The sequence below is a fragment of the Bos grunniens genome, chromosome 1, assembly GCF_055505025.1.
Source record: "Bos grunniens cultivar Pamir isolate PY7600 chromosome 1, Bosgru_T2T1.0, whole genome shotgun sequence".
Classification (NCBI taxonomy): Eukaryota; Metazoa; Chordata; class Mammalia; order Artiodactyla; family Bovidae; genus Bos; species Bos grunniens.
In genome coordinates, this window is record NC_141165.1 from 15,563,816 (window position 1) to 15,586,292 (window position 22,477).

At 49.3% G+C, this 22,477-nt stretch overlaps 1 protein-coding gene and 1 pseudogene across 1 annotated transcript in view; both read left to right on the forward strand.

The window, feature by feature from the left end:
- The window catches only part of RIPK4 (receptor interacting serine/threonine kinase 4), a 37,648-nt gene extending 29,590 nt beyond the window's left edge, over positions 1 to 8,058 (forward strand). The window contains exon 8 of the mRNA XM_086339226.1: positions 5,841 to 8,058. Within this exon, the coding sequence (XP_086195352.1) occupies positions 5,841 to 5,878 (38 nt within the window). The 3' untranslated portion in view covers positions 5,879 to 8,058. The remainder of the gene's footprint in view (positions 1 to 5,840) is intronic.
- A 9,073-nt stretch (positions 8,059 to 17,131) lies between these two features.
- On the forward strand, positions 17,132 to 17,548 carry LOC147379046 (translation machinery-associated protein 7 pseudogene; annotated as a pseudogene).
- Positions 17,549 to 22,477: the final 4,929 nt, after the last annotated feature.

Below are 22,477 nucleotides of genomic sequence, written 5' to 3' on the forward strand. Positions count from 1 at the left end.
CCAGGTGGTTCAGTGGTAAAGAATCTGCCTGCCAGTGCAGGAGACCTAAGAGACACAGGTTCAATCCCTGGGTCGGGAAGATCCCGTGGAAAGGGAAATGGCAACCCACTCCAGTATTCTTGCCAGGATAATCCCGTGGACAGAGGAGCCTGGTAGGCTATAGTCCATGGGGTTGCGAAAGAGTGCATGCAACACAGTTTAGTGACTAAAGAGCAATAGTTGCATGTAGCTCCAGAAGGATGCTCCCAGAGTCTGTGGGGTGCTGGCCTGGAGCGTGAGGGTGGAGGGTGCTGGGGGAGGACACTCAATTTTTAAGACTCGTGTCTGAGTTAGATGCTGCTGCTACTTGGCTCACAGCCTGAAGGTTTCATCAAGCCTGGGCACCTCTGTGGCAACCAAAGGGAATGAGGTCTCCTTCCTTGCTTCCTCCCTCCTGAGTCACTGCCTGGGCTGGCTGGGCCACCGGAAAGATGAGCCCCTGGTGAAGTGGCACCTGATGGGGACAGTGAGTGTGGCTGGGGGGGAGGTGGCCCCTGCTTGAGAAAAAACTGGCTCTTGGGCAGGCCGCTGCCTCCTCCGCGGGCTGTGGTGGGCTGTGGCCATGGGACCTCCTTTTTCTTTGGTCTTTCCTGGGCAGCTGTGTGAACGTGCATGTTAAGTCACTTCAGTTGTGTCTGACTCTGTGATCCCATGGACTATAGCCCTCCGGGCTCCTCTGTCCATGGGATTCTCCAGATAAGAACACTGGCATGGGTTGCCATGCCGTCCTCCAGGGGATCTTCCTGACCCAGGGATTGAACTTGTGTCCCTTGTATCTCCTACATTGGCGGGTGGATTCTTTACCACTAGAGCCACCTGAAAGAGCCCTGCTAATTAACCAGCCAGCTCCCCAGGAGGCAGGGCATCTCCCTGCCCGTCCACCTCTCCCTGTGCTTCCAGGAACAAAGCCAACTGGATGTGTTGAATCTGATATTAAAAATGTCAATCTTCAGAGGTGAAGGTACCAGACTCTGAAAGGCAGAGACAGACACGTGGACTGCTCAGCGCTCTTGCCAGGAACCCTTAGACCCAGACCTCTCCCTGCCCTGCCCCCTGCTCCATCAAAGACGGGACATGGGACACATTTGAACCAGTTGTGCCTGGACCTTGTGACTCTCTATACTCACAAATAGGAACTGCGCCTCTCCTGCCCTGCCCCCCAGGCCTCTCTCCCTTCTCTCAGCACTCAGCACCTCTAGCCAGGAAAAGCTCTCTGGCCCTGACAGTTAAAGGTCCCTGCCCTCTGTCATCCTGCAGAGACACCTGCTCATTGGTAAGCCCTGCCCCTGCGCACAGGGCTTCCAGACTTCAGTTACTAATCACGTTGGGAAGATAACAGTGAGCCTCTCACAAGGAAGACAAAGAAAGACACTACCCCCAACCAAAAAATAAAAGAAAGAAAAAGAAAGACATCACCCCCAACTAAGCCAACAAGCAGAGAAAACAAAGTATGGAGCAGGGGAAAACTTTAAAATATACAATTACCTCAGAGAGAAAGCAGAAGACTTCAAACAAACGGCAATCAGAACAGGAGTGTGTGCATGAACATTTCGAGAACAGAAATTGAAAAAAATTTGTAATGTGGTGGGAGAGATGAAACCCTTAACAGAAGGAAAGAAGGTCAGAATCATTCCAGGAGGCCCAACATCCCAATGAGAGAATGTCCAGAAGGAGAGAAGGAAGCAAAGACACCCAAAGTAAGGACAGGAGCCTCAGCTACAGAAGGGCCATCACACGGTGCAGGGCAATGTCTGGGTGGACAGCTAGTCAAAGCATGGCACCCGGAAGGTCAGGGTGGGGATGCAGAGGTGGTGCTGGAAACTTCCAGGGGGTTGCCGGGGCTTGGGGGTGGGGGGTTCTAAGTCAGGTGGCATCAGACTGCTAGACAACAAAGGGCAAACTAGAAGACAAGAGAGCGATGCCCTCAACATTCTAAGAAAAGTGTTTTTCTTCCTTCCTTTCTCTTTTTGACTGCCCAGCAGCATTTGCTCTTAGTTCTCCGACTAGGGGTCAAACCCATACCCTCTGCAGGGGAAGCGCAGAGTCTTAACCACTGGACTGCCAGAGAAGTCCCCGGGAAGGTAGTTTTTCAGTCTAGCACTGCTGTGAATTTTCTCCTTTAATTGTCAGCTTTGTTTGTCTCTCCATCTTTTTCTCTCCCTTCGCTATGGTCTACATCATTGGCCCCTATATAGGAGCTGTGCCTTCCAGTTGCAGAGTGGAGCTGACTTTGTGAGAATGGGGCTGTGTCTAACCTGTCATTAACTTATCCATTGATATTGTTATTCCATCCATTGTATTTTTTATTTCTATAAGTTCTATTTCACTCCTTCTGAATATGCCCCCCCCCCTTTTTTTTCCAGCAGTACCTGGGTTCAATTCCTTGTTTTTACATCTATAATCATTTTAAACATGTTTGTTTAAAGCTATTATCTGATAGTCCTATTACCTGAGGTTCTTAGGAATCTCATTTCCCTGTTTATGGGGTCTGCTGGTGGATTGTTTTCTCATGTCTTACAGTTTTGGATTGTGAGCTCATTTTCAGTAGGGCTCTGCCTGTGGGAATATTTTGTGCTTAAGCTGAGGATGTGTTTTTCCTGAGAGATTTTGTGTTTGCAAGATTCTCATTTGTATTGGCAGTCAGTGATTATTTTCATGCTAATCTCAGGGCTTTGTGAGTCCTAGACTATGCAGGTAGTACACGTTTGAATCTCACACCTGAAAAGGACAGGCTCACCAATACAAGTTCTCTAGATTGGTTTTGTTTTTGTTTTTTTGCTTGGTTTTTTAAACCACCCATGGCACGGGCTGACTTCCCTCATGGCTCAGCTGGTAAGGAGTCTGCATGCAATTCAGGAGCTGTGGGCTTGATATCTGGGTTGAGAAGATTCCCTGGAGAAGGAAATGGCAACCCCCTCCAGTATTCTTGCCTGGAAAATCCCATAGACAGAGGAGCCTGGCAGACAACAGTTCATGGGGTTCAAAGAGTCAGACACAACTGAGTGACTTCACTTCTCTCTTCTCTGGCGCAGGCTGAGATAGGTATGTTTCCAGGTCTTTTCTCTTTGTTGGTGGGTAGACATATTCCTTTACAGGGAGCTCTCAAGGGTCTCACTTACAACAGCTGCCTTGCATGGGCCCCAGCCTTATCTTGTGTCCTGGGATGTTGGACCCAACTCCCCAGGTATGGAGACTGGCAGCCACATTTACCAGGTTGGTCTTCATTTCTCTCTTCTCCTTTGGTGCCTAGAAATTTTGCTCCCTTTTTTTCTGGTACATTTAGATAATCATGTAAAGGGATTCTCACATTTTATACAACATTTCTAAATGTGTATTAGGCAAGTCTTCATATCTGGTCCACATAGGATAGGGGCAGGTCCAAGCCTATTGACCTAGGCATAGTGATGTACAAACAGTGAATTTTAATTTCATTGTGGCTGTTGACATAACCACCCTGGGTGACTGTGCGTGTGGGTGGGGCTGTTATGAAAGGGCTCAATCTTCATCTTTTGTAGTCAGAAATGAAGACTTAAACAGAAAACAGCAGTGAACAGCAGTGACCACTTAGGACAGGATGAACACTAAATATTTGAACTTCAAGTTTTTAAAAAATATATTTATTTATTGGGCTGCCTCCGTCTTAGTTTCAGCATGTAGGATCTTTGGTGCAGTACATGGACTCTCTAGTGGTGTTCGGGCTCCAGAGCGTGGGCGCTCAGAAGTTTTGATGCACAGTCTTAGTTGCTCTATAGGACCTTAGTACCCCAATCAGGGATTGAACACATGTCCCCTGCACTTCAAGGTGGATTCTAAACCACTAGACCACTAGGAAGTCACGAACTTCAGGACTTGAATGTGGCTGCCCCACTGTGTGAGAGCTGGATTTTGGCAGTGGGCGACCAGTAAGGCAGGGGACAGTTGTGTTCTGCTTCCTTGTCTGGAGCTCTTTGCTTAATGCACCGTGTATATTTACTGATCTGATTAAAAAACACACAAGGAATAATTTGGCCACCTGATGTGAACAGCCAATTCATTGGGAAAGACCCTGATGCTGGGAAAGGTTGAGGGCAGGAGAGGAGGGCGACAGAGGATAAAATGGTTGGATGGGATCACTGACCCAATGAACAAGAGTTTGAGAAACTCCAGGAGATGGTGAAGGAGAGGGAAGCCTGGTGTGCTGTGGTCCGTAGGGTCTCAAAGAGTTGGACATAACTTAGTGACTGAACAGCAGCAACAACCAAGTGAACATGCCTACACATGTTGATTTGCTGATGACAGGACCCCAAGGGGCTTGGGAATGAACAAGGCAGGGTATCTTGGCTGAGACCCAGCTCTCTGAAAGATCCCAAGTGCAGGATTCTGGGGGTTCTGCTTTCACTTTTTAAGGCAGCCCAAGTTTCAACATCCATCCAACAAGCATTCCTCAGCCCTTCCCAAGTGCCAGCGCCTGAGCTAGGAGCTGAGAACCTCTGGCCTTTCCTGAGGGAGAATGAAAAAGGCACACCAGTGATGTCCATGAAACCAACCCTGAAGACTTCTCTATTGACTTAAGATCTGACCACTGACTTTGTAATTAACCCACACAGATTTTCCTGTCCACTCAAATCCACCTTCAGAGGCTGATGGTGGCTTCTCGGGATGGTGGCATCATCAGGGAACTTTCCTTCTCGTTCTTTTAGCCCCGAGTGGAAATAACGATGTTTACCTGCCACTGACTAACTGGGTGAGGCTTCACTCATGAGTCTGCTCCTCCCGCTCCCCTCCCTCCCTCCACCCAGACTTGGGCTTTGCCTCTCTCCGTGGGACGCTGAACCTTGATCTCTGTCTGAGGCTAACCAGGTCTCCTCTAGCTGCCCCGGCATGTGGACCAACCTGGTTATTTCATGTGGCGCGGGTGGGTGGTGGCAGACTATGTGGGCCCCACCTCCAACAACATTGCCTGCGGCCTGGCCTGGTGGGTGTTGCCCACCTGCTAAGGCAAGAAGACACACCTTCTGTTCCCTTTCTTCACCATCAGAGAAGCCTGAGCATGGAGGGAGAATGGCATGCAGTCTGGAGACCCACGTACAAAGCCGGCCCTCTGCTCCTGACTGTGGGCTGGCGAAGCTATGATGCCTGAAAACTGGATATCCACAGTCCTGTGAACTGTGAACTATTGATGGTCTACACCCCAAGAGTTGCAAACAGAGACTCAGAGAAGTGCAAGCGCACCTGTACTCAGAGCAGCTCGTTCCCAACCAGCAAGGGGGAAAGAGTGCAGGGTCTGTCAGTGGGTACTGGAATCAACCCAGCGTAGCATCTCCACACAGTAGCGTGTTATCCAGGAAGGAAGGAAGGATGGGTGCCTGCTACCACGTGAGTGAGCCTCTAAGTCTCTATGTCCAGAGAAAGACAAGAGACACGGAGGTCACATACTGTATATTCCATGGATAGGAAAAGTCCTGGATGTGGTGGCCAGGCCTGGGGGGAGGCTGGGGAGAAACTGCTGAGAGGTCCAGGCTTTTCCTTTGGAGGGAAGGAAACACGGGGTTGGAACAACATTGTGAATGTGCTAGATGCTTCCTCAGCTGCCTCTAACGTGACTAATCTTATGCTGTGTGTATTCATCTCAATACATTAAAAAAAAGGTCCCTCAACAGAAGCAAGTCCTGCAGCTGCCAGGCCCTGAGCCAAAGGCAGAAAGGGGCCCCTTGTTTGTGTTTTCCTCTTCCAGGCCCGCTAAGGACCTGGGCGGTGCCTGGTGCGTCCTTATTTTACACTGACTCTGTCTTGTCTTATGATTCACTGCATCTCTTTTGTAGATGTAATGAAGCTGTGCAGCATGGACATGTCAGACTAAGGCATCCCTTCAGTCCACCTTTTGTTCCTTCACTTCCTCCATCGTTTGCACAGACCAAGCTCCCACCGAGCAGTGTGGGTCACCTCCTGGTCTCAAAGGACACCAAGCCCTCTAGCGTCTCTGACACTTGCTCACCTTCTAGAGGACAGTGGGTAACAGAGAGAGCCGGCCCAGAGGAGAAGGGGAGGGAGGCGGCCTGGAAGTTCCTTGCCTGGGGACCCAGCCCTCAGGTGGCTAGGGGATGGTGTTGGGAGGTCAGGGAGACCAGGAAAGCCCTTGCAGGTGGGAACAATGGACAGAGATGTGTCATGGGCTGGTGTGCTGGGAGTGATCTGGATGCCGGCCAGAAACGGGGGCTGTGGAGACATGGGGAGCAGCCCATGCTGCCCCTTTCGGAGTCAGTTAGGCAGTAGCTTAGAACACTATGGTCCCAGCGTGGGAGTGAGCCATCCTGGGCTCTTCCCAACAAGTTGGATGAGCTCCTAGGACCAGGCCTCATGGGCTGGAGAGTTGGGCTTGGGGCTGGGGAGGCTGTCCAGGGGCCCCCACCCCCACCCTACCCTCCACCATTTCCATCTTGGCTGGCAGGGCTCCCTCCCCAGGGAAATGGCTACAATGGGACCCATGCATGACCATCCACTCACAGGACACATCTTCCTGAGGCAGAGGCATCTCAGGCTGTGGGCCCCCAGAGCTGCACTTTGGAGCAACTCTGAAACAGCAAAACAGAGATGCTCCCAAGGAGTCAGAAGAGGCCTGGCTGTTGTGGAATCCTGTGTCGGTGCTGGGCTGGGTGGAGTTTCCTGGTGATTATTGGTGGTGGCAGTAATGATCTCCACACCCTGGCTGTAGCCATGTTAGGGATGGAGGGGTGGGGCTGGCCCATGAAGGAGGGGCTGGGGGAGCTCTGCCAGTTGTTTGGCACAGATCTGGCCCCTCCAGAAGGCTTCTCCCAGCCTTGGTCGAGCCTGGAGAGCTGTGTGTCTGATGCTTGTCAGCTTCTCCTGGTCTTGGGGGAGGGAGCAGGCCTGACACGCCCTGCATTCATCACATCTGTCCAGAGAAACAGAACAGTGGGTGTGAAAATGTGCAAATTAAGAGATTTATCATGAGGAATTTGCTCATGAGATTATGGAGGCTGGCAAGTCCCAAATCCTATGGGGTAGACCAGATGGCTGGAGACCCAGCTGAAGTCTAAAGTTCATCGGTTGCAGCAGCCCTCTTTTTCTTGAGAAGGCAATCTTTTGTGCTATTGGGTTCTTTGACTGATGTGGTGAGGCCCACTCACACCACAAAGGGCAATCTGCTTTACTCCAAGTCTACCAATTTAGATGCTGATCTCATCCAAAAGCATTCTCACAGTAACAACTAGAAAAATGCTTGGCCATATGTCTGGCACCATGGTCTAGCCAAGCTGATGCATAGAATGAAACATCACATTCTCCTCACCCTTACCAGCAGCCCTGGGTGCTGGAGCCCCCTCAGCATCATAGGTTCCCACGGAACCCTGTTCAGTTGGGTGAATGTCGCTTACCTTGCATACAGGTAAACTCATAAGACTGAAGGTATTGGCTTGCCCAGGGATGCAGGGTGGCCTGGCAGTCCCACTAGGGGCCTGGACCACACATTCTCTCTGGAGATGAAACAACAGGAGGGAAGAGGTTAATGTAGACAACCACAGCACCGCCGAGGAGACCAAGTCACAGGAAACCGCTTCTGCTGATCTGGCCACATTCTTCCTTCATTCATCAAAGGCAGCAACGGCCTGCTGGGACCTGCCACAGGAAATCATCACCTCAATCTACCTGAACACACCTTCCTGGAGTGGCCTCCCCATCGTCCTCACTCACAACCCAGTTCTCCCTCAACCTTCAGCCCTGGGAACGACTCCCTGTGGTCCCAAGTCCCCTTAGGGGGGGCTTCCAGGATGACCTGAGTCAGAGCATCTCAGCCAGGGGCCAACTTCCCTGATCATGTTGGTTAAAACCAAGGTCAGTATCATCACTCCCAGGTGACAAGGAGGATCCTGATTAAGTGGGGATGGGAGTGTGTACACTGGACTACAACCTTGGATATGAAACAATCGAGGCCCCAGAGTGGTGAAGCTATTGCCCAAGATCACTTTTTAATATCCCAAATATTGCACAAGACATACTTACAATAAAAAGTTAGCCATAATATAGTTTATTAATTTTTTATTAAAATGTACAATTCTCAATTTTACTAATGTTCTGTTTGAAATTTTAAAAATGATTCATAATTTTTAGCACAAGTATACCCTAAATATTGCATGGACTTACAAAAAATGATGAATAGCTCACAAATGTTTATAATTTATACTTGTATTTTATTGTTTATGACTGTGTGTATGTGTGAAAGTCGCTCAGTTGTGTCCAACTCTTTGTGACCCCATGGACTATACAGTCCATGGAATTCTCCAGGCCAGAATACTGAAGTGGGTAGCCTTTCCCTTCTCAAGGGAATCTTCCCAACCCAGGGGTTGAACCCAGGTCTCCCACATTACAGGCAGATTCTTTACCACTTGAGCCACCAGGGAAGCCCAAGAATATTGGAGTGGGTAGCCTATCCCTTCTCCAATGGATCTTCCCGACTCAGGAATCGAACCGGGGTCTCCTGCATTGCAGGTGGATTCTTTACCAACTGAGCTATCAGGGACTACTCATACTAAAAAATTGTTGCTGATCTGAATTTCACATTTAACTGGGTGCCCTGCATTTTATCTAGCACCTTACTTACGTAACATCCTCTTAGTAATTCTTGGTTCTTTGAAGAGTATAAAATTTTGTTTCTATTAAATTTCGAATTTTTCCTTGTTTTTTGTTTTATTGAAGTATAGTTGATTTACAACATGTTAGTTTCAGGTGTATAGCACAGCGATTCAGTTTTATATGATATATAAAATTTTTTCTTGTATATATATATTCTTTTTCAGATTCTTTTCCATTATAGGTTATTATAAGATAATGAATATAGTTCCCTGTGCTGTACAGTTGCTATTTATCTATTTTGTATATTGTAATTTATATATTAGCATATATATATATATTTCTGCTAATTCCAAACTCTTAATTTATTCCCCCCCGAAAGTTTGTTTTTAAATAGTTCAATATTTGAATTTCTCTCAAGTAAGCTTATCGTATAGGTTTTACTGCAACCCACAGATGTCATTTTGTTGTTCAGTTGCTCAGTTGTGTCCGACTTTTTGGGACCCCATGGACTGCAGCATGCCAGGCCTCCCTGTCCTTCACTGTCTCCTGGAGTTTGCTCAGACTTGTGTCCATTGAGTTGGTGATGCCATCCAACCATCTCATTTTTTGTTGCCCCCTTCTCCTCCTGCCCTCGATCTTTCCCAGCATCAGGGTCATGACCATTAACAAAGAGCTGATATTTCTTGCATTACAAAGACAACGTGCTTTGCTATTTGCAAAGCCAGCCAGGAGATGAAGGGAACAGGACTCTCTCCAATCTGCCAAGTTGCTTGTTCTTGTCCCTGGCCACCACTTCCGGACCAAGGACTTTGGGGGAGGTGTGGCGGTTCCTGGCTCCATCTGCAGGTACCCCTGGTGGGTGTGGCACTCAGTGGTGAAGCACCTGGGGTGGAGCCAGAACCCGGAAAGCGCCCAGGAGGGAGCTGGGAGAGTGTGGGCTGGCGGGGGAGCTGGCTGGAGTCCCTGAAGTCCCGGGTGCAAAGTGCGGAGGACTCTATTAGGCGGCTGTGAGTGCTCACCAGGGCACCTGACAGGAACTTTGGCCTCTTCTGTGCTCTGAGCATGAACTAACTCATGAGGTTAATTCAGGACACCAGCCAGGAATGTCCCTCTGAGAGGCTCCAGGCCTCCTTCCATCTTACCTTCTGTCTTCTCTCCCTTCAGCAGCCAGTGGCCTCTAAAGGAACTTGACTCTCCTTCCCAGGCCTGATGCCCCCAGGCCTTCAGTGGTCCTTTTGCCCCCATGAAGGCCGCTCACTCTAGCCTGTGTCCAGCCCCACTTTCAGTTACCCTCCTGGGCCTCCGTCCTGGCCCCTGAAGGGCTGGCAGCCCCTCTTACACATCCGTGCCCCTCCTTCTGGAGCTTCCTGGCTGTCCTGCTGCCCACATCCCTCCTCCTCCACACAGTCCTGGCAACATTCTCCAGGAAGTCCTCCCCACGTCCAGGTGTGACTGGGGCCAATAGGACAATGCCCTGCCTCACCTGTGGGACTCTCCCAGGTGTCTGCATTGAAGGAAACAGTGAAAGCATCTCCCCAACACCTCTCCCCCAACCACCAGAACAGGCAACAATAACACTCATAACAGGTGACATGCCCCCCACCCCATTGAGAGAAGAGAGTGCCAGGCAGGTGGGTGCAGGAAGCAGTGGCGGGTTGGAGGTGGTGAGGAGGAAAAGGAAGGGCAAGAATAACATGTGTTACATGACTCCACTCATATGAAATGTCCAGAACAGGCACAGTCATAGAAAAACAGTAAGTGTTTTGGTTTCCAGGGCCTGGGGGCTGAGGGAAATTGCAGGGTGTTACTGAAAGGGTAGAGTGTTTCTTTTGGAGGTGATGAAGGTTCTAAAATTGACCATGGAGATGGCTGGGAGATGGTTGTACAACTCTGTGAATGTACTAAAAGCCATTGCATTGAACACCTTAAATGAATGAATTATGTGGTATATGAGTTCTTGCTCAGTTGCTAAGTCATGTCCAACTCTTTGTAACCCTAGGGACTGCAGCATGCCAAGCTTCCCTGTCCTTCACCGTCTCCCGGAGTTTGCTCAAACTCATGTCCATTGAGTCCATGATACCATCCAACCATCTCTTTCTGTGTCACCCCCTTCTTCTCCTGCCCTCAATCTTTCCCAGCATCAGAGTCTTTTCCAATGAGTCAGCTCTTCACATTAGGTGGCCAAAGTATTGGAACTTCAGCTTCAGCATCAGTCCTTCCAATGAATATTCAGGGTTGATTTCCTTTAGGACTGACTGGTTTGATCAGAGGCTGTATTGGGAGAGGAAAGTCTGGATTCAAAGGTGGCAGGAGGAAGGTGTGAAGCACAGGGAGGAAGCGGGGTCTGGGGATGGAGGTCAATGAGAGGGCTGCTGGGCTGGTTCCCCGTGGCTGCTGTTACATGTGGCTTAAGACAGCTTGCATTTATCAGCTCTCGGTGCTGGAGGTCAGAGGTCTGATGTGGGCCTGGCTGAGATAAAGTCAAGTGGCAGCAGGGAGGTTCCTTCTATAAATCCTGGGGGAGAATCCTTTCCCAGCTTCTAGAAGCTGCTCATCTTTCTGGCTCTCTGGCCCCTTCCTCTAGCCTCAAAGCCAGCCATCACTTCCCTCCCTCTCTGCTTCCCTGAAGGTCTCCTTCACTGATTCTCTTCCTCTGGGATGACATTGGGCCCACGTGGATAATCCAGAATGATCTCCCAGCTCACATTCCTTACCTGAACCACAGCTACAGGGTCCCTGCTGCCAGAAGAAATGACACAGGTCTCAGGACCAGGATCATCATCATCCCTGGGTGGAGAGGGGTGGAAGGGGGGTTTATTCTGCCCACCATAGGCATCCCCACCTGAGAGCAGAGAAATATGCTCCATAAATATGTGTTGAATGAAAGAATAGGGGTCAGATGAAACCCAATCTAGGCCTGATTGTTGGTCCTGGAAGTGGGGTGGATGATGCATTCAGTGGGCATCTCATGAGTGTTCGTGCCGATCTGCCTGCCTGCAGTAGAGACTTGGAGCTCAGCAGGCAGGTTGGAGAGTTCTAGAAATAGAACCTTTACACCTCCAGCCGTGCTGCCCAGGTCCAGTCCTGTGGAGGGTGAGATTAGGGGCAGCTTCCCCTTGGCCCACCCCTGCTGTTCCAGGGGTGCTAAGCCAGGGTCCGTCTCTGCCACGGGGGCTGCCCAGCCCCTGCTAGGCGCGAGTAGGAGTCAGAAGGAAGGGACCTGTGACAACTCAGAAAGCCATTCCAGGCAAGCCCGTGTCCCCAGCCTTAGGGAAATAATTAGACTATTGTGTGCAAAATAACAATTAGGCCATTAAAGAGAAGGGCCAGGAGAATCTGCCTTCCCACGCCCTACTCCTAGACTAACCTTCAACCCCACTGTGCAGTCTGTTTCCTTTGCAGGTGTCCTGGTCTCCACGGCAACCGGGAATCATTTCACACACAGAAGGTTATGGTCGTGTGGGAATGGGGAGCTGGGGACATGTCAAGGGGCAAAGTTTTCATTTATAGTACCTGGGTAGAAAGGTGTCAGAACAGGTCTCAGCTAAATTCTACCCAGATGACTAAGCTGGCCTCCTGACCATTTATTTGTCTGTCAACAGAATGGCTGTGGTCATAGGGTGCTTTTGGTCATAAATAATAGAATCTCTAACTCTCAGAAGCTAAAGCAAAGCTTTCTTTAAAAAATTTCTTTTTTTTTTTTTTTTTTGCATTTTAAAAATTGAAGTGTAGTTGATAGCAATGCCTTCAATCATTTCATGAACTATGCAGGGAGGGCACTGGGTTGGTGAGATTTTTCTTGGCTTGCCCCTCAGTGGCAAGATGGCTGCAGGGGTTCCAGGAATCACATACTCCTAGGCAACACCCAGTGCAGGGAGGGGCAGGTGGCAAAGGGCTTCTATTCTCACAGCTCTTGTGTCACCTTGTCCAGAAGCCGTTGGCGACTTCACCTTCCTGATCACTGACAAAACAGAGTCACACAGCCACTGTCAGACACTCAAGCACTTTAAAGAAAAGGAAACGGGCGCAGGGAGCTTCCTAAAGTGTCTGCTCTCTGCGGCGGGTGGCCTGTGTCCCCTACCACACTCATGTGCATACGTACACACTCACATTTGGTCCAAGCAGTTCTGAAGGGGTGAGGTTAACCCCTTCTCAGGAGTGGACACCCCCGCAAGAACTGAATCAATCAGGACTTCCCCTTCCCCAGGCCCTGGGGAATGAGCGAGGGGTGGGCTCTGAGATCCTGCCCCACACTTTACTTTTCTTTTAAAAATATTTATTTATTTGGCTGTGCCAGGTCTTAGTTTTGGCGTGTGGCATCTTCAATCTTCGTTGAGGCATGTGAGATATTTAGTTGTGGCATGTGGGATCTAGTTCCCTGACCAGGGATCAAACCCAGGCCCCCTGCACTGGGAGCATGGAGTCTTGGCCACCGAACCACCTGGCACAATCTGGAAGGAGGTGCCCACTGCATTTAGCCAGTGGCCAGGATCTAGCTGGAGCTTCAGGATACCCACTCTTTTTTTTTTTTTTTTTTAAAGTTTGAAGTCTTTTATTGAATTATATCAAAAGTATAGAGAGTTATTTTTTTGTTTGTTTGTAATTTTAAGGTTAATATGGAAATAAGTGAAAAATGAACTCTATGATGTCTGGATCAACTACCTGAATTTGTGAAGTGAATAACAAACATGCAATTATCATTTTATTGGCTGACTTTGGCCAACAAGTGAAAAACACATCATTCTTTTAGATGACTGCTGTGGGATGTGTGTAGGTAATAAAGAGTGTATCAGATTACAGAGTGACAGATTTATAGCAGAAGCACTGATTACAATGATGGATGTCTCAAATGGCAGAAGGAGCATTTTGCCAGGAGATGCAGAGGAATGGGCTTTGCATGAAGACAGCCTCCTAGAAGGGTGCCTACCCCCCACCCCCAACCCCGTGACTTGCGTGTGGGACCACTCAGCTCCTGATTTCCTGCAGACAGTCTGCAGAGGCACCCGGAGAGGACAAGTTCTCATTTGCTTATAGCCTTGCAACTCTTTCCTAAGGGGATGGATACACGCCCTTTCCTTAAAAAAAAAAAGAGGTTGTAATCCACGCCTGGTCTTGTGATCTTCGTTTTCCTTTTGGGAAGAAGTGGAAGTTTTGTCAGGGAATATGCTTCTGTAGCCGATGTTAGTGGCGTTCCTACTGCACATGTGCCCCTCGGTGGGTGCAGTTCAGCCTCTCCACCAGAGCATCCTGAGTCTTCCTTGTCTCCAGGTGGGTAGCAGCCTTTGCACCTGGCAGGGCGGTCCCCTGTACAGTCATCTCATCCAAAGTAGCCGATTCGTGAACTGCCTTTGAACCACTCTTTCCAGTCACTGCTCTCATCACAGCCCCATTTCTCCAGGCACTCAGACCCTCATCAGCCCCTCAAGACTCCCTCTTGAGGGTTAATGATTCACATGGCCTGGGACCCACAGCTGCCAAAGTCCACTCCGTCCCCTCCCCCATGCTGGCAGAATCTGCCCTTTGGTCTCAGGTGCCAAGGAGGAGAGAGTAATTGTTACTGGAGTCATTAAAATGTTTTCTGTGAAGTAGATGTGAGTTGAAAAAATTAGAAAATATAGAAAAGTATAAACAAGGAAATAAAACCATCTGTAAGCCCACTAACCAGAGACAAGGGCTATTAACAATTTAGTGTATTTCTGTCCAGGTTATTTTACCTGAGTATAACTCAGCATCCCACTAGGTATACAGAAACCCCTCTACATGTTTAAAGCATGGTATTTAATTGTATTTAATGTGAGGAATAGGCCAGCTGAGAGCCCATGAGAGCCAGTGGTAAGATTCAGAACACCCATTAAATGTGAATTCGAGATAAACACAAATAATTTGTTGGTATAAGTATATTGTATGCGATATCTGTTTATCTGGCATCCAAGCGCAAGTTTAACTGGGCATCCTGGTTTTGTTTTTTGCCCTGTGTAGGTTTGAATGAGAACCAAAGCAGGCAGTTCTGAGGATGTGTGGCTCTTCCTCGTCCCACTACATGCATATGCACGCGTGCACACACACGTGCACACGCTCACACACCATGGCAGGGCCCCCTGCAAGTCTTCCTCCAGGGCACTCCCTCTACTGATGTCCTGGCACGGTGTCGACAAAGCACATAAAACCAAGTCAACCTGGGCCTGGCTCACGAGGGTGCGGGCAGCCCTGCATTCTGACCCTCACGCCTGCTGTGTGGATTTTGCTGAGATGCCAACCCCCCTGAGCCCTGGGGTCCTCCTCTAAAAATGGGGCCCACACATGCTTGCCCTGCAAGATCCTGGACGGTCAATAAAATACCACAGAAGGAGCCCCAGCCTCATAGCAGGTACGGAATAAATGGGTGTTTTCATCATCTCACACCCAGTTTGCATTCATTTGGGAGGGCCGGTCAGGAAGACCCCACCACCAGCTGGGGGTCAGCTGGTGACTGTAGGGAACAATCTGGGGCTTTCCATGGCTTCAGAGAGGAGTGCTTCCTGCCTCCGTGAGTCAGTGGAGGCAAGGTGGCCTCCCCCATCCCCGCCTGCCTCTGACTGCTCTCCACTGCCTCCCCTGCTGGCTGAGGCCTGGTTCCCAGGACCCAGACTCAACTGCAAGGGCCTGCCCACTCGCTTATTACAGCCTGCCCACTCGCTTATTACAATCTCTGCCCCTGCAGTGAAGGAATGTCGTGGGGGACTGGTATGCCCAGCGCCTCCTGTGCCCTGTCCCCCGGGTCCCAGCTGCTGCTGTGGGAGCAGGTCTGGGGGAACCCTGTTCACTTCCTGCCCCTGGCTTCTCCTCGTGGAGCCCACCTGGCATGCAGATGGTGCCAGGAGATGTGGGAGTGACGGCTTGAATATGGGAGCCAGGGGGGGATGGGCAAAGCTGCTCCCTGTCTGACCTCACCTGACAACTCTGAAGCTCTGGGGGCCAAGTCCTCATGACCCACCTCCCCTGTGTCTTGCAGTGTATTTCCTCCTCCAGTTTCACCTTCTTCCTCCCCTTGCTGGGGCTCTCTGGGGCCCTCTCCTAACAACGCCTGCCCGCGGGCCCTCTTTCAGGCCCTGCACAGGGGAGCCAGGTGCTGACGACTGCTCCTGGCCAGCCTGGGGGGCGCCTTCCCAGAGGACACAGGAGGACGCCAGAGAGAAACCTGGAAGAGGAGGTGGACTGCGAGGATGGATCAGCCGTGATCCTGCTGAGCCCGATTTTGGGAACAGATGGTGTTGCCTTGACACTCAGATGTCGCCATTTCTAACCAGAGTCTAGCAGGCTGAGACCCCTGCCATCCCCAGGCTGCTTCTGAACAAAGGCACTCAAAGTGTCATGTGATTCTTGAGTCATGTCAGCACAGGGAGGATGGATGGGCCGCAACGGACAGCCTTGTCTGTGTTTTCTTCGGTACCAGGTTTTAAGGTTGAGGCTTCCTAGCTTCAGAGAGACCAATACCTCCAAAGCCTGAGACCTGGCTGGCAGCCTCATGGGCTGTGAAACATGGATGGTGCTGCTGAAAGGACCCGCTGCATCGCAGATGGTAACAGCATGCTCCATCCACAGAGCCAGGAACAGGCCACGTGTAACCTTGAACCAATGCTTCTCTTCTCCTGGGAAAGTCACTAGGGCCCACCTGCCAGGGGTTGGGTCTCCCCAGGCCTGTGCCCCGGGAGCCAGATGCTCTTCCAGGGCCCATGACCTACTGCCCCACCTGAAACTTGACCCAGACTGGATGGACTTCAGACACCAAACACTTTTGAGACAAATCACAAAAAGTCATCAGCCAACAAAGGTCCATATAGTCAAAGCTATGGTTTGCCCAGAAGCCACGTACAGACGTGAGAGTTGTGACTGTAAAGAAGGCTGAATGACAAAGAATTGATGCTTTTGAACTGTGGTGTTGGAGAAGACTCTTGAGAGTCCCGTGGACAGCAAGGAGATCAAACCAGTCAATCCTAAAGGAAATCAACCCTGAATATTCATTGGAAGGACTGATGCTGAAGCTGAAACTCCAATATTTTGGCCACCTGATGGGAAGAGCTGACTTACTGGAAAAGGCCCTGATGCTGGGAAAGATTGAAGGCAAAAAGGGAAGGCAGAGGATAAGATGGTTAGATAGTATCACTGACTCAATAGACCTGAGTTTGAGCAAACTCTGGGAGATAGTGAAGGACAGAGAAGCCTGGCGTGCTGCAATCCACAGGGTCACAAAGAGTTGCACATAACTTAGCAACTGAACAACAACAGAAAAACAACTTCTTCAGGTAATGTTCTCACCACTGCATCTTTGGCACCATCAGGGTTTGTGCTCTGGCTTTGTAGTTTAATTCTTTTGTTCTGTCTGCCCTGCATGTTTCATGGGTACAAACCACAAAAATGAAGTGGGCATGCCTGGAGCAGGCTAGGCTTCTCCCCACATCTTCCCACATGTCTCTCCTCCCTCTCCCACCTCTGCTCCTCCAGGAGAAGCTAGGCAGTGATATGAATTATTTATGTGATCCCCCAAAGACATGTTGGGGTTCTTATCCCCTATATCTCAGAACATGACCTTATGGGGATTCAGGGTCTTTATAGAGGTGATCAAAAAAAATGAGGCATGGCAGGCGCCATGTCGGGCCTCGAAGGAGGCAAGAAGCAGCCCCTGAAGCAGCCCAAGAAGAAAGCCAAGAAGATGGATGAGATGAGTTCCAGCAGATACAGAAGGAGGAGCAGAAGAAACTCTAGGAACTAAAAGCGAGGGCTGTGGGGAGAGGCCGCTTGACCACAGGTGGAATTAAGAAATCTGGCAAAAAGTAAGCTGTTCCTTGTGCCTAAGGCAATGGCGATCCTTCATTCCGTTCTTGTTTAAACACCTGGATGTCCTGCCATGACGTCTGTTGCCACCTAGAGCTGATAATAGAAGGAAGCGTTGTCTTGGAACCTATTGTCCATTGAATAATAAACTTGTGTGAAAAAAAAAATCATACACTGGCTTATCTTGTCTTTAGTACTTCTCAGCCATTCCTACCTTAGCTGTGAGACACACAAAAACCCAGCCCAGAATATTCCTGCCAGAGTGTTCTTTAGTCTTTGTTCTATCCTGAATTCTACACCACCTGGAATTAACCAATTTATTTGCAAAAAGGGGCTTCCCAGGTGGCATAGTAATAAAGAATCTGCCTGCCAATGCAGGAGATGTAAGACACGGGGGTCTGATCCCTGGTTGGGAAGATCTCGTGGAGGAGGAAATGGCAAACTGCTCCAGTATTCTTGTCTGGGAAATTCCAGGGACAAGAGAGCCTGGTGGGCTACAGTCCATGGGATTGCAAAGAGTCAGACACAATTGAGCAACAGAGCACAGCAACATAGCAGCCTTTTAAAAAAATGAAAGAAAATGAGGCATTGTGTGGACCCTACCCTGATATGACTGGCATCCTTAAAAAAGGGAAAATTAGACAGACAGCTACAGAGGGAGGTAGTGAGAAGACACAGGAGAAGACATCCATGTGACTGGGTGATGCATCTGCCAGCCAAGGATGGCAAGGATGCTGGCAGGGGCCAGGAAGGACCCTCCCCTGGAGACTTCAGAGAGAGCGTGGCTCTTTTCGTGCCTCAATTTTGGAGTTCGAGTCTCTAGAGCTAAGAGTAAGTTTCTGTGGTTCGAGCCCCAGTTCGGGGTGCTTTATTTTTCTAGTAGTAGTGTACGGATGTCAGAGTTGGACTGTGAAGAAGGCCGAGCGCTAAAAAATTGATGCTTTTGGACTGTCGTGTTGGAGAAGACTCTTGAGAGTCCCTTGGACTGCAAGGAGATCCAACCAGTCCATTCTAAAGGAAATAAGCCTTGAATATGTAGTGGAAGGACTGTGCTGAAGCTGAAGCTCCAATATTTTGGCCACCTAATGCAAAAAGTTGATTCATTGGAAAAGACTCTGATGCTGGGAAAGATTTAAGGTGGGAGGAGAAGGAGGCAACAGAGGATGAGATGGTTAGCTAACCTCAGTGACTCAACGGACATAAGTTTGAGCAAACTCTGGGAGATAATGAAGGACAGGGGAGCCTGGCATACTGCAGTCCATGGGGTCTGAAAGTGAGACATGACTTAGTGACTAAACAACAACAACAATATTAAGGCAGTCACAATAGGGGGAGTTAATTCATCAGACATGGGGGAAGAAAGCTTTTTAAATAGTACATTGATCAAGGGGTAATATTATACCTGATTTTATGTTCTCATTTATGAAATGGTTGCACACCAACCAGGACTTTTTGAGAAACTGAATATACTTTCTTTTTTATTGTTTTTTTTTTTTAATTTTTTAAACTTTGTGATGGGTGCTTATCTCGGTGCTTGGGCTCTTTTCTAGTTGTGGCATGTAGGCTTAGTTACTCCGGGGCATGTGGGATCTTAGCGCCCCAACCAGGGATCGAACCAGCGTCCCGTGAATTGGAAGGTGGTTTCTTAAACTTTGGACCTCCAAGCCCCGAGAAACAGTATATTTTTAAAACTTACAAGGTTCGCTTGGTAAGAACTTGTCTCACAAAAGGAACTATCCCTTTGTAGACCAATTTTGTAGACTTGTTTTATCTACATTGTCATTCATTTGGTCTTTTCAGAAATAAGAAACATGTGATTTAAATGTCACAGAACATGAAAAAAGTGTGAGGCTAGCTCCTCTCCCATGTTGGCACCATGGTCCTACCTGACCTACCTCTGGAAAGCATTTGGAGCTGCAGTGTGAGATTCAGGGGCCTCAGTCCTGTTCAAAAAGCTCCCCTTTGCCGCGGGCAGGCTGCACAGGGAAGACTAGGAAAGTCACCATGATTTCCCTTGTCATCTGTGCTGCTGCCTGCTGTGGAAAATGTGATGATGTTTATTGATTCTGGCTGCAGACTGGGACTATTTTTAGCAGCTGGACTGGCCTATAGTAGGCCCAGGGACATCCTCTGCATGGGGTGGGGGCAGGGCAGGGCCCTCCTGGAGCCGCCCCATGGAGCCAGAGGAGGAACAGTACCCACGTGCTCTGGCACCTTCCTCGGCAGCCTGTGCTCTGTGTGAGCATCCCCAACGTGGGCTGAGTGAGTCACCTTCCTAACTGTGCTTGGCAAACACCTGGAAGGCTGTTGTACTGGAAGTGAGCGGAGGGGCTTGGACCCTGCCACACTCTGATCCTCTGATTCTGCCTGGTACTGGGCTCTGACCCCCTGGCACACTGTTGGCCAAGGGTGAAGGTCTGAAGGAAGCATGCCAATTTCTGTCTTCCTCTGCAGGCCCCCGCTGCACATGGAGACCTTGCACCCCTCCTTCAAGTGGTCTCGTAAAATCGACACAGTCCGAGTCTGAACCAGAGCTCGCCTTCATGATGGTGGCTGTGGTCCCTTGGCTGGCATCAGGCCCTGTGGGTGGGGGCCACACTGTCCCCAGGTGGGAACTCAGTGTCCCTCCCCAGCGGGAGCTGCCCTTTCCCAGAGGGTGTGGACCACAGGCATCCTGTCCTCCCTCCTCATTTCCTGGCCTGGAGAAGACCTGAGTCAGTCCACGAAGCTGGTGGAGGAGGCTGCCTTTTGCAAAGAAACATAGATGCCAAGCAAGGTGACTGCTGCCCAGGACCGCCTCTAGAGAGGGCGTGGCCTAACCTCCTGCAGATCGCAGACTGTCTGTACCAGGGCTTTGAGATCATCGAGGGTGACGTGTGTCCAGCCTGTCACTTGGAAAAAGTCTGGGAGGGAGAATCCTCTTGGATAATGTCCTGCAGGACGTTGACTCAGGACCGTGACTGTTCATCTTCTCAAGGACTCAAAATACAGTTAGAGAGTGCATTTCCCATGTGTATGTGACTTCAACTTATATATTATTAGTTTTTAGAAAGTAACAGAAATATTTTATTTTGCTAAACTGATTTATTTATTTGGCTGCCTCAGGTCTGAGTTGCAGCATGCAGGGTATTTCTTTGATGCGTGGACTCTCTAGTTGTGGCACAGGGGCTCACTAGTTGCAGCCCATGGGCTTTGTTGCTCCACGGCGTGTGGGATCTTAGTTCCCTGACTAGGGATCGTCCCCTGCATTGCAAGGTGGACTCTTACCCACTGGACCACCACAGAAGTCCCTCAACTGCTTCCTTGGTGGCTCAGATGGTAAAGAATCTACCCGAAATGGGAGGGACCCGGGTTTGATCCATTGGTTGGGAAGATCCTCTGGAGAAGGGAATGGCAACCCACTCCAGTCTTCTTGCCTGGAGAATCCCATGGACTGAGGAGCCTGGTGGGCTACAGTCCATGGGGCTGCAAAGAGTCAGACACGACTTAGCAATAAACACTTTACTGGGATACAACTGGCATAGGGTAAAACTCAGTTCTGCACGAGTTTTGACTCATGTACCCAGTTGTGTTACCACCACACAATCCAGAACAGACGTCTACCACCCCGAACCGTTCCCTACCCCTTTACAGTCAGCCTCCTGCTTCCGCCCTAGCCCCTGGCAACCAGTGACCATTCCAGTCTCCACTGAATGAATTTCCAGAATGCCATCTCAATGGAACCTCCCACTTCCATTGGGAGGATGTGGCTGTTGAATGTGGCATTTCCATGCAGCGTAATGCATTTGTGTCGAGTCCGTGTTGTTGCACATACATGTCTTCCTTGTCATCCAGCTGATAGATAGACTGTTAGTTTGTCTAGTTTGGGGTGATTATGAATAAAGTTGCCATAAACATTTGTATACAAGTTTTGGTGTAAACATTAGTTTTATTTTAAAAATATTTATTTATTTAGCTGCATCATGTCCTAAGGGGATTCCCAGGTCGCTCAGTGGTAGAGAATCTACCTGCCAGTGCAAGAGACGCAGGTTTGACCCCTGGTTGGGAAGATCCCCTGGAGGAGGAAATGGCAACCCGCTCCAATATTCTTGCTGGGAAAAATCCAATGGATAGAAGAGTCTGTCGGGCTGCAGTCTGTGGGGCTGAAAACAGGCAGACAGACCTGAGCATGCATGCACATCAGATCTTAGTTGCTAGCATGTGGGATCTTTCATTGTGGTGCATGGACTCTCTAGTGCAGTGAGGGGTTAGCTGCTCCATGGCCTGTGGGATCTTAGTTCCCTGACCAGGGATTGAACCCTAGTCCCCTGCATTGCAAGGTGGATTCTTAACCGCTGGGCCACTAAGGAAGTCCCTGTAAACATTAGTTTTTATTTCTTGGGTGAATATCTAAGATTAGACTTGCTAGGTCATTTGCTGAGTCTATATTTAACTTCATCCTGAAAGTAAAAATGAAAGTCACTCAGTCATGTCGGACTCTTTGCGACCCCATGGACTGTACAGTCTATGGAATTCTCTAGGCCAGAATATTGGACTGAATAACCTTTCCCTTCTCCAGGGGATCTTCCCAACCCAGGGATTGAACCCAGGTCTCCCGCATTGCAGACTGCCAATCTGGGACTTCCCTGGCAGTCTAGTGGTGAGGATTCTGCACCTCCACTGCACGGACACTGCTTGGGGAACTAAGATCCCACAAGCTGCATGTCACAACCAAAAAAAAAAAAAAAAAAAGAAGTGAGAGACAAACTGCCAACCTGTTCTCCAAAGTGGCTATAGTATTCTGTGCTCTTGTCAGTGATTTATGCAAACTTCATTTGCTTTGCAACCTCACCAGCACTTAGCATTGTGAGTTGTTTATTTATTTTTTTAAAAAAATTGTATTTATTTTGCTTTTTGGCTGTTCTGGGTCAACAATGAAGACTGATGCTTAACAGAAGAAAAAGTTGTCAAAGAAACAATGCAAATAAATTTACTGGAATTGCAGGACATGATTTTCCTGATTGAAGGTGTGAACCAAGTTTCTCAATAAAACATGAAACAAGGTGCATCATGTTGAAAT